Genomic DNA, 16146 nt, shown 5'->3' with positions numbered 1-16146 from the left:
CTCCCCAGACAATCCCCCAAATGCTTGAGATTGAGGTCTGTAAATTTGGAGGGCCATGGAACATCAGTGACACATGCTCCTCAAACCATCTGGTAACAACACGTGCCATGTGGACTGGAGCGTTGTTCTGAAAGACACCCCTCCCAGTAGGGAGGGAATGCTGTGTCATGGGACGCAAATAATTTCTCAGGATGTTATTGTAGTGTGCTGCCTCAACCTTGCTTTCTAATGGAATGAGTGGACCCAGGCTATGCCAAGAAAATGTGCCCACACCATCATGGAACAGCCAGAAACTTTTTAATATTGGAGCAAGGCATTCTGGGCTGCAGAGTTACCTGGGGTATAGCCATACGTGAATACATCCATTTGGCGAGAACACGATGAAGGATGACTCATCTGAACAAAAAACATTCTTCCACTGTTCTTCAGTCCATTGCCTATGAATTCGACTCATCTATCTATAATTCCAGTAATCTCTGTGTGTGTGTGTGTCTGTGTGTTTGTTTGTTTGTCTGTGACCGCTGTTTCTCGACAACCACGGGTCCGATATACTTGAAACTTGCCAGGTATATTGCTGGGGACCTGAGGATGTGCCTTTTCAAGGTTTCATATTAATCGGAGAAGTAGTTACCGAGCTATGTCCAAAAAACGATTCAACCAATCAGAGAGCAGCGAGCTATCACGTGTGCCGAACGTGGTGAACAGACTCTGCCCCGGACGGCACATTTGAGAGCGTATTCATTTATTTCACGTTGGCAAACTATGTTGGCGCTATGTTGGCGTTAAACTATGTTTTAAAACTAATGAAAACTAATTTGCGATTCATCGTAACTGCGATATGCGACCTTCCGGACAGTCAAATGAGGACGTCACTTCCGGACTTACGGATAGTCATAGTGACGACGTACTGATGCTGAACGTGGCGAGCAGACGCTGCCTCGGACGGCACATTTGAGAGCGTATTCATTTATTTGACGTTGCAATCTGTGTTGATTGTTGTAAGGTACGATCGATTGTAGTACACGTTTATAATAACTCTGCCGATACAGGCCCGATTAACTGCAGCGCCATCCGAGCTGCGGCGTCGGGACGATACATTCATTGTACGGTCACATCACGCACTTACGGGCATGCCCATGGGCCCATGGGCACGCCCATGCATGCATGGGCGAAGACATTTTTTTTTTTTTTTTGGCAAGGAACGGGCACCCACGTACGGGCACGTCCTAGTTTATTGAAATACAGCAAGAGGAGACTTTTTATATGCAAAATCTCGGATTATGGAAGGGGCAAGGTGACAGATGGTGCGCGTACAACATACTCAAGTGGATGGATGGACGAATGGAAAAATTGGAGAAGTCAAGGGAAAGGTGTGCCCATACTCTTGCTCAAATGATGGGACAATCACAGCAAGTGAGTGAATGTTCCTGCTTTCGAATCATCTCTGGACCAGTCACCACTCCATCACTGGTTGCTGTTTAGTTAGTTTGGGGGCAGGAATTAGGCCACGGTCACCACCATTCGACTTCCGCTTCCGGTCCCTCGAGCGAGGAAGCTTACTTCTATCTCTCCATGGCATCAAAGTTTAAGTATTTTCCCATTCATGTCTTTGTCAAATTTCCACTGGTTATTTTATTGGGTATGTGTTATTGTGTGTTTCTAGTTAGTTTTGGTTTTGTAATTATTGCAAACTTGTGTGTAATTAGTCATTTTTTGTTCGCACCTCGGCGTGGCCTGGTCCCTCTAGGCTCCCTCCCCCCGTCGGTATTTTGTGAATATAAGTTCTTTCCTTCGCTGCATTTGCTTGTTTCTTTGATATTCTTTTCTCCCCCTACCTCCCACGAACGAACATCTTACCTTTTGTCTAACGTTTTAAATACAAAAAAAAAAAAAAAATCCTTTATTAATTCTTTCTCTCCTCGCGAACATGTGCTTGTTCTCTCGCCCCCTTGTCTCGCCTTGTGCCCCACCTCCTTTATCTCATTTTTCTTCCACCTCTCCAGCCAATACTCTCCTTTCCAACTCCAGTTTCCTCCATACTCATTCAATGCTTTCTCCTTTCTCAAATCCATGTCCTCACTTCAGGGACTTTCCCCAGATTGTTTTTCATGGTTTTGTTTAAATATTATTTACATATTGTCGTGCGACTGGTTAACACCAGAGAACGCTGATAGGCCTAAACGGTTTTATTGGAGGCGACGACCAAACACGGATTCGGCTATCAAACGCGGGAGAAAGAAGGAAAATGGAAGGCTGCGGCAAAAGCTTACCTTGGTGAAACGACGGCAGCTTCGATCCTGCAAGGAAATTAATTCAAACGAGCGACCAAAGTAAAATGAACAAAAATAGAGATTTATTCCACGGAACCCGATACAAAGAACGCAACGGTAATAAAATAAACTAAATCGGGATCCCACGAATGTGCCAAAGGGGAGGAGCTTGTGAGGCAGGGAGAGATCACACAGCGATCACGAAGAGATCTAGAGGGTCTGAATAGGTTAGGTGTGTGTAAAGGATCGTGTTCTGAGGATGTCTTTTGGCGTATGACCTCGAGAAGGAACCTGCCTTTTATGGTGTGCCTGCCTTCGCCCTATGCCTGTTTCGTAGTTCCCCTTGCCTGCATCATCGTCTGGCCTTTCCAGATGTAAATGTTTCATGATATTTGTTGTATTATATCACCTTTATCTATCAATATTGTTGAAATGAAGATCAAATAGCTGTATTTTGAAATATGTTGAAAAAGTCAAAACTTTACATGGGGTGTACTTAATTTTTCACATGACTGTAGTTACATATGGATTACTTGTTGCGTATTTTACCATTTTTCCCTTTCCTCATCCTGCCATCAAATTCACCACCGTTGGAATCATTCGTCCCTGTTTTTATTTGTTGCAGGAAATAAACTCATTGGTTTTACAAGACATAAGGTTCTTGTGTTTCTCCTCAGTTCCATGTGAGCCTAAGACCACCATAAATTGAACACAGTTTGAGGGGTTTAAAGCCTGTTCGAACCTCTGTGAAGCAGCGGTGTCAATCACAGTGCCTTCAGATACAGTGTGTGTGTGTGTGTGTGTGTGTGTGTGTGTGTGTGTGTGTGTGTGTGTGTGTGTGTGTGTGTGTGTGTGTGTGTGTGTGTGTGTGTGTGTATGTGTGTGTCCGTCCGTCCGTCCGTCCGTCCAAATTGAGCTAAGGTGCATCCAATTTCCTTTGATCATCCTCGAGATATTTCCACAACTTGATTGTAGTCCACCTATGGCCAATTAAGTTGATTGGACATGGTTTAGAAAGAAACACACCTTTCTAGACAAGGTCCCACAGTTGATAGTGCATGTCAGAGCAGAAACTCCACCATGTAGTCCAAGGAACTGTCGATATAACTCAGATATAATTTTGAGGAGACATCGATCTGGGTAATGGCATAAAACAATTTCTAGAGTATTGAAAGTTCCCAAGAGCACAGTGAGCTCCATCCTTAGGAAGTGTAAAGAATATGAAACTACCCAGAATCTTCCTATGGCTGGCCGTCCGACCAAACTGAGCAACCGGGCAAGAATGACCTTGGTCACGGAGGTGACCAATAACGCAATGACCACTTTTGACAGAACTACAGAGTTCCTTGGCTGAGATGTGAGAATCTGCTGGATGTGAGAAGGACAACAGTCTCTGCAGCATTTCACAAATCTAGGCTTTAATGGGAAAGTGGCCAGACGGAAGCCACTCCTGAGAAAAAGGCACATGATAGCATACCTGGACTTTGCAAAAAGGCACGTGAAAGACTCAGACAGCATGAGGCAAAAGATCCTGCGGTCTGATAAGATGAAAATTGAAATCTTTGGCCTGAATGCAAAGCGCATCACCCATCCAACAGCATCACTACCATTAAGCATGGTAGCGGCAGCATCATACTATGGAGATGCTTATCAGCGGCATGGACTGGGAGACTGCAAAGGACCTTAGATTGCAGAGAGGATTTGCAACTCAACAGGAAAATGACCCCAAACATACAGCCAAAGCAACACTGGAATGGCTTCAGAACAAGAATGTGAAGGTCATTGAGTGGCCCAGCCAAAGCCCAAACTTGAATCCCATTGAGAATCTGTGGAAAGACTTGAAGATTGCTGTTCACCGACGCTCCCCATCCAACTTGACAGAGCTTGAGCAAATCTGCATGGAAAAATGGGAGAAACTTCCCAAATCCAGATGTGCAAAGCTGATACAGACATACCCAAGAAGACTCGAAGCTATAATCGCTGCCAAAGGCGCTTCTACGAAGTTTTGACTCAGGGGGCTGAATACTTATGTAAATTAGATATTTCTTCACTTTATTTTCAAGGAATTTGTAAAGATTTCTGTGGAAACTTTTGGGGTCCTAGTGGATGTCCTAAGGTGGGTGGCATATTTCATCAATTTCTCAATCCAAGTATGATTTTGAGTTTCGTCCTGTGAGAAGCTTTTCTCTTTCTCTTTCTCTCTCTTCTCTATATTTCTTCTCTTTTCTCTCTCTCTCTCTCTCTCTCTCTCTCTCTCTCTCTCTCTCTCTCTCTCTCTCTCTCTCTCTCTCTCTCTATCTATCTATCTATCTATATATATATATATGTATATCTATATCTGTGCTATATAGACACCTCCAGACTCCAACCGATTTCAGACATTGTGTATTATACAGCTCATCCCGAGCACTTGGACTGGCACAGAATGACCTACTCTCCTTAAAATATACTGTTGGATCTTCAGTTTTTACAATTAAAATGCAGACGGAACATCATGCTTTACATGTTCTGCAGGACAGCAGGCTCTGATATATTTAGCCCCTTCCCCAATTCCTTAACTGCATAAAAACAGCATTCTTTTGAAACCAGACCTCATCGGTGATCAAACCAAGACCATGGATCGATGACTAGAGGCCGACTAACTGAGCTACCTTGCAGAGTCCAGTGACAATACAGTCAAAATATGGTCAATTACAGTCAATTTGAGTCACAAGTCACAATACAGTCAATTTGACAATACAAAAGCAGATTTATGATGTGGCTTGGCCTGTACAATTCCTGTTCTGCATGGGATGGCGGCATATAAATTCTCCAACAGATGGAATGAAAGAGACAATGAGAAGAAACTATTGAGAATTTTTACAAGACCACAAGTAAGAGTTGCTGGAGGGCAAAATGGTGAAGTGATCCAAATGATTGTTTTCATGACGCATTGATTACAAGAGAGAAAGTGCAGAGTTGATAGTTCAGAAGTTGCATTATATTGCATCAAGTCCTAAATGCAACTCGGCTTCAATGACAAATTAGGCTCCAATAGCAGTTTAACCTTAATTAAAACTTAGGCCTCAATAGCAGCTATGACTTAATGAAAAATAGGTCTCAAGAGCAGTTAGGCCTTTTTGACAAATTTATGCCTCCATTAAAAATTAGGCCTCAATATAGGCCATCCTTTAATGACAAATTCAACCCCAATCATAGATAGCTCAGTCTTTATGATAAATTTGGGCCTAATTGTAGTAAACTTTCAAAAACAACAAAGGCCTTCATATCACTTCGGCCTCAAAAGCAATGAGATCCTCATTGCACATTTTAATACTTTAAGACGACAAAGGTACTTCAATCTTTTTTCAGTACAACTAGCATTTTACACGCCATAATGGGTGAAAGCAATTAATAATTCTGGCAATCATGGATGAATAGATCATGAATTGAGCTCGTGAATATTTTGATCTGCTTTTCAGAACCCCCAACACCAGTGGCACCTCCACAACTCATGGCAGCCGGGGCTACTTACCTGCTCATCCAACTGAACGCCAATTCTATAGCAGGCGACGGGCCGGTGGTGATGCGGCAGGTCGAATATCGGATGCCCCGAGCCCTGGGTGGCTGGGCCGAAACACATGCGGTGGGCTCTGCGGCCTATAAGCTTTGGCACTTGGAGCCCGACACCGAATACGAGGTCCGCGTTCTACTCACGAGGCCCGGAGAGGGCGGAACAGGTCCTCCTGGACCCGCTCTGCTTGCCCATACAAAATGTGCTGGTGAGCTGATGTTTCTCATTTTGTTTACTTCTGTGGAATGATAAGCTTTTATCAAACCCAACCACTTAGAGGTAGCAAGGTACGGTTAGTTACAGGTTGTGGATGTTCCTTTGAGAGGTTTGCATGGCATTCCACTGCCAATAAACACTTTATTACCCTGCGCTCGCAAAGCGAAAAGCGGGGTTAAGCATTCGGGTACGTACGTACGTGTCTGCATTTTAAAAATTCCTTTTCTCGGCAACCGTTGGTCCGATTGACATGAAATTTTCACTATAGGAGGGCCTCCTCCTGAATAATGTTTTAGTGAATATTATGACGTCACATGTCACGTGGTATGGGCGCCATCTTGGAAAAACCAAAAAACTTTGCACCTCTATCTCAAAAACCGCTGCACAGAAATAATTGAGACAGGTCTCATTGCAAAGAACTCTCCATGCGAAATAGCATATGTGAATGATGACGTCATAGGTGCCGCCGTTATGACGGCGTCATAATTCGACAAGTAAAAAACTTTATCTGATCAGGATGAAATTTCTTGAGCATCTTCTCAGTATGAATTGATGCAGAAATAAAATTATAATGACGTCGTAGGTCACGTGGTTCGGAAGCCATATTGTTTTGAGTGTAAAGCCTGAAAAACCACTAAAATCCAATTTTCTCCCAAACGACTGAACAGATCGAGGCCAAACCTTGTAGGCAGAAACGCATACCCGTGACGAACAAAAAAGTCAGCGAGCATGACCATGTGTCACATGGTTTCAGAGTTATGACGTTTTTAAGCATAAACTTTTAAAACCAAGCTCCTCCCTCATTTTTGATCCTATCGAGGAGAAACTTCACAGATGTGTTCAGGATATCAGTCTACTAAAATGACCTTTTGGAATTTACGATAGGTGACGTGGTTTGGCAGATTTAAATAATTAAACGAAAATATAAAAAAATGTATAACTCCTAAACCGCTTCATTGATCGACGTGAAACTTTATATTATAGTAGAGGTAATGAATTGTAACATGTGTGCAAAATTTCAAGATGATGGGATGTACGGTCTGGAAGCTAGAAGTTGTTATTGCGTGAAGAAGAAGAGTCCCCTATAGTGGGCATGGAATTAATTATCACCCCACATGACGAGCAGGCAAAGTACCGAGCGACCTCACGGGGTCATTTTGACCTCGAATAAAATTGTGATTTCAGATTTGTCAATCGCTGAGGTATATTAACACACGGCCAAAACAGATTTGGTGAAATTCAGACGATTTTTGACGAAAATATAACATTTGTTTCTGCATTTCAGTAAAGTAAAGTGAGTGCCGTGTCAGCATTTAAAAAATTGAAACGTGGCTCATTGTAAATAACTCCATATGGAGATTAGGTGTTGTTAACGATGACGTTGAAGAGCCGGGCTCTTGCTTGAGACGGACGAAGTGACGGGCAAGACACAAACTCGTCCGAGAAGATGTTTATTGTAAAAACCAACTCGGGAACTCTCTCAAAGCCCGTTTATCGGGCTGCATATATATCCAAAACCAGAAAGCATAACCGAAACCGAAAGCCACGCCTCTCAGGCGAGGCGTGTTTCGGTGGTCACGTGACCGACAGGTGCAAGGGATTATAACCGCACGCGCGGCACGCTTTGGTGGTCACGTGACCAGCCACCCCGGCGCCGAGGTTGTCCGCCGGTGACGTCACCGGCTGGAGCAAGGAGATTCTGCTGCTGGTCTCGCTTGGGGGACCCATGGGTCGCTACAACGTCATAATTCAACAGGGACAACTCTTAGTCTGATCAGTTTGAAATTTATTGAGCGTAATCTACGGAACAATTATTTAGAGAATATAAATTTATGATATAATCGCTCACGTGGTCTGGCAGCCATATTGGATCAAAAAAAAAAGAAACGTTCAAAAATAGAAGAGTTGGCTCACACCAAGTTGACTGTGCAGGGTAAGTATTCTATGAATACCATCTAGTTCATATGTAGAGCATTTCAAACACAGGGCATAAGACTTTGCTGAAAAAGCTGGTTGAAAAACAATTATCATATATTGTCTTTGCTTGTCAATAATTAGGAGACGCCACAATGCCAGACAACATCAAAATGAGCAACCCGCCTTGAAACGCGTGCGCTATTAGCTTCACTTGTGCTGCTTCGTGTGTAAAGGAAACAAAGTAATGTTCACACGAAAGGTCAGCAATGCAGGACGCCAATTCATTTAGAAAATCGAGCATTGGTTGTAGAACGCATATACAAAAGAGATATCCTTAGAGGAGAATTGCGTAAACCCCAAGACAAGGGAATAATTATAGCGACACTGTCATGTTGTTCTCCGTTCTTTCAAATTTTTATTCCATCTGGCATCTCAGGCTTGTACATTTCTTTCAGACTGGACACATTTATATCGCTAATGGGATGTGAATCTGGGGTCGTGATGTCATGGGGCGAGCGCTGCAAATGCAATTTCGGCCTCGCCGGCCACGGCCATTTTCTCAGGAAGATGACCGACCTAATGGTAAAAGTAAGGAGCTCGCCCATCTGTTTGATGAGCCCTGACCTTTGTGTTTTACAAAATGAAGAGGAAGCCTTGCCTCCTGCATTAGCAATGATTTGTATATTGAACCCACGATTGGATCTTTCTTTATGTTCTCAATGCCAAATGTTTCGACACATTGTTCAAATTGCCTTACCTGCGTCGTCTTTCCTTAGACTAAGCGTAGTACATCACCTGGCGCTGAGGATCATTTGGGAGCACGAAGTAGGTGAAATGTCACCGTCACGCTGAGAGCATGGCCGCATCCGTGCCTCGCATGAGATTGTGTCGGGTTTCAAACTCTCAGTCATGACGCGTGGTAAGGTGGTGCGTCCATAGCGGTTTTGATAAGCCACTTGGGTAAAGGCGTGAAACTCTATGTGACACTATGCCAACAGCGAATCCTGCGGAGCATTGTGGGAAAAACGTCCGAGCGGGCCCCATTGCTTTCGAGCGAATGATTTAATCCGAGCCCGTGCAATTTTCCCTGCTGCTCTTTCGGTGTAAATATTTTCTGACATAGCCATGGGTGGTGCTGCCGGCTTTTCAGGTCATTCTCCCTCCACCCTCTCCCCTCACCTCTTTCCTCCTGCAAATTTAATGACTAATCCCTTTCAGTGTGCAGCCTCTGCGTGTTTGTATCTTCACCTCCACACCGGGCAGTCATCCAGCACCCAAAACTCCACAAGTCCTTTGATTCATCGGCAATTAGTGTTGTCCATTGCACATGGTGGCGTTTTCCTTCTCTATATTCCATTTCCTCCATACTTTTGAGCTTTATGCTCAAGGTTTGCTGTTATTACATACTCAAATTTTTATTTGAGCCTCGAAATTAACTTTTCCTGGAGCGGAAGCCAAATTATGTATTCATTTGATAAATGAATAGTCATTGCTGGATAACCTTGGCATCGTATTACAAGCAAAAGCTGCGGTTTGATGAAGACAGATTTTATTTTTACGGCGTAGCCCATAGGGCAAAGCAGTCCAGAACAGTGTTTTTCCGTCCGTATGTATGTATGTATGTATGTATGTATGTATGTATGTATGTATGTATGTCCCCTCAAACGTATACCAATCAGAGCTAAGGATCTGGTCACATGACTGGGTGATGTGATTACATCTGATGTCATTATGGCGTCAAACGGTTGACTTCACTCTCCGCCATTTTAATTCCAATGTCATTCATGCCGAACATGTCGTCGAACCTGTCATATATCACAATCACCATGCTCTACCTTTACGTTTTTCATTCAGTGTGAAACACAAACAAACCGCTTGTTAAAATGATCATCAAATATCAAAAGCAGAGACGTTACGGATCTTCCAACGACACAGTACGTATAGGCCTTAGGCTTCATGCCTTCATGCCTCACCTTCAGGCCGCTTCGGACAAATTAGCCCAGGTTTCTTAATATAGTAGTGTTGTTTTTGTTATTAATGATAATAGCGTTAATACTAATAATATAGTAAATATAATCGTAACACTGCAACAATCCCTTTGTCGTTATTGCAAAGTTTCTGGATTGAAGCGGTGTATGGTTCAGGAATCGATGACAAGTGGTGTACGGTACAAATAACGTGGAAGTAAGGAATTAGCCTCGGTTTTTTTTAGTAATATCATTTTCATATTAATGATAACGTAACGTTAATATTATAGTAAATCTAATCGTAACACTAATCCCTTCGTAGTGACTGCAAAGTTACTGGAGGTTAAAATATATAATCTTCTATATATTAAAGTAGCGGCAGTTTAATGTCCGTCCGTCACGTTATTTCATTACGTCTATGATGTCATTACGACGGCTGACTCCACCGACCGACATTTTAATTTACTCGTTCACCCGCTCACTCCGGGATGGGCAGGAAGGGTCATACCTCTTTGGGGTATATAGATTACAGTCGATCTATGGTCGGATCTCAAGATCATTGGGTGTGTTCATTTGCCAAGTTTCTTGTGGAGAGATCGCCAAGTGGTTTACGCATTCGAGCAAGCACTCCATTCAAAACTGTTAAGGAAAGGCTGGCTTGGCAAGTGCCAGCCAGCCGCTTAGTAAATGAGCACACCCCGGGCTTCCTCCCTTTCAGTTTTGTGTTAAACAGCAGGAAAAGTGGGTTTCATTGGTGGTTTTCAAAACAAAACCTTAATTGGTGGGTTTCAAAAGACCTCTACGAAAAATGCCACTTTAGCGGCAGGAAGGGTCATGTTATTTACCCAACCCTTGTGGGGTATATAGATTACAGTAGATCTTCGCTCAGTTCTGTAAGTAAAACGTACCTCACGGATGTCTGGATTCCTCCAAATTTCTTTGTTTAATGTTATAAACAGCATTAGCGACTGTTTAAAAAGCTAATCATATGTGTTTGTAGTTTATAATATTTTACAAGCTCGGGTACGCCGCTGTTAGACTTCCGGACTTGTTTTGTCATGGTTTGAATTATGGTCCTGTGTCCTTCTGACGGAGCTTGCATCCTCGGCGCACCCACACATTCCATTAAGAGCAAAAAGTGAAGCCAAATGCATATTTCACATGGAGCATGTCTGATGGTAGAGATGAACTCGAGCCTTTTCAAACACTTCTGTTTCCGCACTGCTTCCTGCCTGAGAAAGTCTTGTTGTCTTAAGCACACCTCCCAGTGAGCTCTAGTATAAATCATTACTTGTGTTACAGAATTCCAGCAGTTACATGGTGTGGTGTGGATAAACCACAGGTCGTGTAAAACCCTCATTGACCCATCAGATGGAATGTTCATGGTCTGACCCGCCAATGGAGGATAATAAGGAAGGGAGGATTACTAGCCATAGTCGGATGTGTTGTTTCCTTCCTTTATTGTTGCAAATGTCCACCAGCAATCTGAAGCATCGTTCTAGTTCTCCTGTAATCTTTAGCAAACTCACCAACCCATACTAGCTCAGGTTATGCCATCGTTTGAGGATGGTTTTGAATACAATACTGATTTTGCAGTTACAAAACTTTTGCTTACAGATCGCTTGAGCCACAAAGTTCAAAATGCGGTGCTATTCGTGAAATACTTCGCTGTTTTACACCCATAGATGAATTCGATTTTAACATCTCCACTTTGTTATGAGGCTCGCTGCATCGTGAGGTGGTGCGGTTATCTCCATAGTAAGGCAGTGAGGGTCCCTGCATAGTGAGGAAGTGAGGGGTGCTGCATACTGAGGTAGTGAGGGTACCTGCATAGTGAGGTAGAGAGGATTGCTGCATAGTGAGGTAGTGAGAGTCCCTGCATTGTGAGGTAGTGAGGCTCCCTGCATAGTAATGCAGTGAGGGTCCCTGCATAGTGAGGTAGTGAGGATCCCTGCATAGTGAGGTAGAGAGGGTTGCTGCATAGTGAGGTAGTGAGAGTCCCTGCATAGTGAGGTAGTGAGAGTCCCTGCATTGTGAGGTAGTGAGGCTCCCTGCATAGTGAGGTATTGAGGGTCCCTGCATAGTGAGGTAGTGAGGATCCCTGCATAGTGAGGTAGAGAGGGTTGCTGCATAGTGAGGTAGTGAGAGTCCCTGCATTGTGAGGTAGTGAGGCTCCCTGCATAGTGAGGTATTGAGGGTCCCTGCATAGTGAGGTAGTGAGGATCCCTGCATAGTGAGGTAGAGAGGGTTGCTGCATAGTGAGGTAGTGAGAGTCCCTGCATAGTGAGGTAGTGAGAGTCCCTGCATTGTGAGGTAGTGAGGCTCCCTGCATAGTGAGGTATTGAGGGTCCCTGCATAGTGAGGTAGTGAGGGTCCCTGCATAGTGATGTAGTGAGGGTCCCTGCATAGTAAGGCAGTGAGGGTCCCTGCATAGTAAGGCAGTGAGGGTCCCTGCATAGTGAGGTAGTGAGGGTCGCTGCATAGTGAGGTAGTGAGGGTCCCTGCATAGTGAGGTAGAGAGGGTCGCTGCATAGTGAGGCAGTGATGGTTGCTGCATAGTGAGGTAGTGAGGGTCGCTGCATAGTGATGTAGTGAGGGTCCCTGCATAGTGAGGTAGTGAGGGTCGATGCATAGTGAGGTAGTGAGGGTCGATGCATAGTGAGGTAGTGAGGGTCCCTGCATAGTGAGGTAGTGAGGGTCGCTGCATAGTGAGGTAGTGAGGGTCCCTGCATAGTAAGGCAGTGAGGATCCCTGCATAGTGAGGTAGTGAGGGTCCCTGCATAGTAAGGCAGTGAGGGTCCCTGCATAGTGAGGTAGTGAGGGTCGATGCATAGTGAGGTAGTGAGGGTCCCTGCATAGTGAGGTAGTGAGGGTCCCTGCATAGTGAGGTAGTGAGGGTCCCTGCATAGTGAGGTAGTGAGGGTCCCTGCATAGTGAGGTAGTGAGGGTCCCTGCATAGTGAGGTAGTGAGGGTCCCTGCATAGTGAGGTAGTGAGGGTCGCTGCATAGTGAGGTAGTGAGGGTCCCTGCATAGTGTGGTAGAGAGGATCGCTGCATAGTGAGGCAGTGAGGGTCGCTGCATAGTGAGGAAGTGAGGATTGCTGCGTAGTGAGGTAGTGCGGTTTCCTGCATAGTAAGGCAGTGAGGGTCCTGCATAGTGAGTTAGTGAGGGTCGCTGCATAGTGAGATAGTGAGGGTCCTGCATGGATAGGTAGTGAACACCCATCTTGACCGCTGTCTTGTTGGACTGTGTACATTTGAGGGAGACTATTCCACAACCCAGTAAAATGGAACACCATTCCAAAGAGATTTTGTGGTAATCATGTGTTTCGTGATTTGAAGCATTCATGCAAAGTAATCTGAAACTAGAGAGTTTATAGAACACCTTATCCCATGCCGTTTTGAGAAAGAGGACATGGGGAAGGGTCTTTTCAACTCTTGCTTTGCGTTTCCAAGCACGGTCTATGTTTTTCCGATCACGAACCGCTATTTTTGTCTGATTCTCACTGTTACTCCGCCCTCAGGGCAAGCGGCCTATGTTATTGGTCAAGGCGCCATAAGGTTTTGCCCAAGTATTACTCAACTGAATGTTTTTGAAAGCGCAAACAAGGCGATTTGTGTTCTACGGTGCCCAAATATATCATTCAATTGAAATACTAGAACGGTACTCAGTAAAGCGCATTCACCTACCCAATGAATTCATCCACCAAATTTTGTAATAATATGTCCATAACTTTGAAATATCTTGCTATATATCGTTTTTGGCCCCATCTGTCAATGTTGAAGAAAAACTAAAAAAAAAATTTTTATTCTAGTATCCGGATCCAGTTCTTCACGAAAATCTAATCAATTTGTCCATGTTACACACCCAAACTGTCCACCAAGTTTCGTCTGAATCTGTCCACAACTTTTTGAGATATCCGTAAAGGTCAGCAATGCAGGCTGACTCGGTTCCTTTTGAGATATCCTGCTCACAAACAGACAGACAGGTGTGAAAACATAACCTTTCAATATAAAAATAGGACCACTGGACCCATAGCTTATCTAGGCCTTAGCCTAATGTTGTAACCCAAATTTGGTAGCATTCTAACTGGTGGGTCTGGTGAAAAGGATTTTTGAAGGAATTTACGAAGTCCGCCACATTGCCACACTTTCAGTCACATGACCGGAACGAGCTTTGAAATCCCCATTTCTAGTCAGGAGCGGAATCTTGTTGCCAAATTTCAGCTGGATCGGCCCAGCGGTTTGACCTGAAAATTCGAAATGGGCGACGGATGGACGGATGGTCCGTGCACGATGACAATACCTTATCTGGAATTCCAATTCCAGATAAGCTCAAAATATAAGGTAAAAATAAACGTTTAATGCTGTAGAAAAAGCAAAACAAAGCATTTAATTGGAAGTTTACTGCCATTGATGCACCCTCTTTTACACCACCTTATTTAACATATTAAATTAGTCATTTAAGCCTGGTGTTGGCCGAGCGGTTAGGGTGCTGGCTTGGGATCCTAGGATCCTGAGTTTGAATCCCGGTTGATCATTGAATTAACACCAGGGGGGTGGGGGGGGTTGACTCAGCCTGTCATCCTTCTGAGGTCGGCAAAACCAGCTTGCTGGGATGAATGAGCCATTCGGGTATCCTGCGTCGGGGTGGCGACCCATCCAGGATTGTGCCCAATAGCGAAGGAAACTGCTTCGGCAGCCCTATGCATCGTCACGGTGCAAAAAGAATGGTCATCATCATCATCAAATTAGTTATTCATGGCTGTTGTTTGTGTCCTTTATTACATCCATAAAAACAGTAAGTTTCCTGTTTGGAATGATTTTCAATTTTGTTTGACTGCCAGACTGACAAACAGACTGAATTACCTTACTCCTTCGTGTGTCCTTCGCACTCAATCATAGACCAACGACTGTAGACAGACAGACAAAGTGAACCAATTGCTTAACTCCGCTCTGCACTACGTGCGTGGGTTAATGAGAAAAAAATTGGCCTTTTTTGGTATTCCAATTCTGAGCACACACGAGGGACGTTCAAATTCAAAGTATTAAATAATATATTGGGTTGGTAGGATAGAGGTATGCACACTTGACTCTGAGCCATCTTGCCTGGGCTTGAATCCCCACCCAGCTATAAACTGCCACCCTGGTGTTTCACAGGCAGGACAAGGCATCAATGTGTGTAACATGGGTGACCCGTCTGCTAACATTAGTCGATGGACTTTGAAGATCCCACGGTGTCGTTCACGAAGAGTAGGTTGGCTCTCGCTGGCACCTTAAACAATATTTACAAATTCATGCTCAAACCTACAAGGGGTTAGCACATCTGTGCCCCAGCAAATCATGCTACCCACATCCATGTGCTGCACATGAAACCAAAGGAATAATCATTAGGCTTGACATGTCTTGGACCATTGTGAGTACTGCATCTCGCTTCCTGGGACTTTTCGAACAAACCCACAAACAACCCACTTTTCTTATCCAAAATACTTTGTCGATTCGTTCATAGTCTATTCATGTTCCCATCGTACAGGTAAACAAATGTACAACCTGCTCAGTCAGCTATAGACATTGAATAAAATAAATAATGTACACAGTTAGAGTGAAGAAGATTTTAAAGGCTGTAGAAAAAGGCTTGCTTCCTTATTGTCTTCTTGACAGCACTTTCAGTATTATTTCGCACAGGTAAGAATAATTTCAGGAAAATTCATTCCCTCGAATTACATGTTTGCCTCCTCCAGTATCTTGTAGGATCACGGGTTGTTGAGCAGGCAGTACGTTGGCACGTTTCCGTGCTTGTCGTACTGTGCGTTATGTGCTTGTGCTAACTGCCCTTTGCGGTGTGCCGGGCAACTACGCACTCCCACTTTGGGCCAATAAATATCCTATCCTGTGCCTCGGAAGAGAAGGCCAATGTGTGCCGGTGCTCTTTGTTTGTTACGATTTCCCTTCCTGATTCCTGACTTTTTAAAATGTGCACTTAGGAATTCTCAAACTTTGTAATCCAGCATCACATTTTTGCATTCCAAGTTTTGGAGCATTTTCCATTTGCTGGAAAACATTGACAATGCGCCATGAAGGTGTATGATTGGCAGCAACAGTGAGAGGTCACCTTGCATGGAAACGTGGATCGGTCATTGTGGAAATATCAGTGATGTTGGTTGCACTCTATTTATTTTGGATCTCGAGTTACTGTTAATAAGAAGCATCTGTTATCGACCTC

General features: G+C 44.0%; 1 protein-coding gene across 3 annotated transcripts in view; it reads left to right on the top strand.

Annotated features, from left to right (window-relative positions):
• LOC137436662 (receptor-type tyrosine-protein phosphatase mu) overlaps nucleotides 1-16146 on the top strand; it is a 571417-nt gene that overhangs the window by 87651 nt on the left and 467620 nt on the right. For all 3 annotated transcript variants that reach the window (XM_068130656.2, XM_068130657.2, XM_068130658.2), the window contains exon 8: nucleotides 5732-6031. In XM_068130656.2, the coding sequence (XP_067986757.2) occupies nucleotides 5732-6031 (300 nt within the window). The remainder of the gene's footprint in view (nucleotides 1-5731; nucleotides 6032-16146) is intronic.

This window comes from Myxine glutinosa, chromosome 11 (genome assembly GCF_964187855.1).
Source record: "Myxine glutinosa chromosome 11, kmMyxGlut1.1, whole genome shotgun sequence".
NCBI classification, from domain to species: Eukaryota; Metazoa; Chordata; class Myxini; order Myxiniformes; family Myxinidae; genus Myxine; species Myxine glutinosa.
The sequence above is the reverse complement of the archived record's forward strand: the minus strand, read 5'-3'. Positions and strand labels throughout refer to the sequence as shown.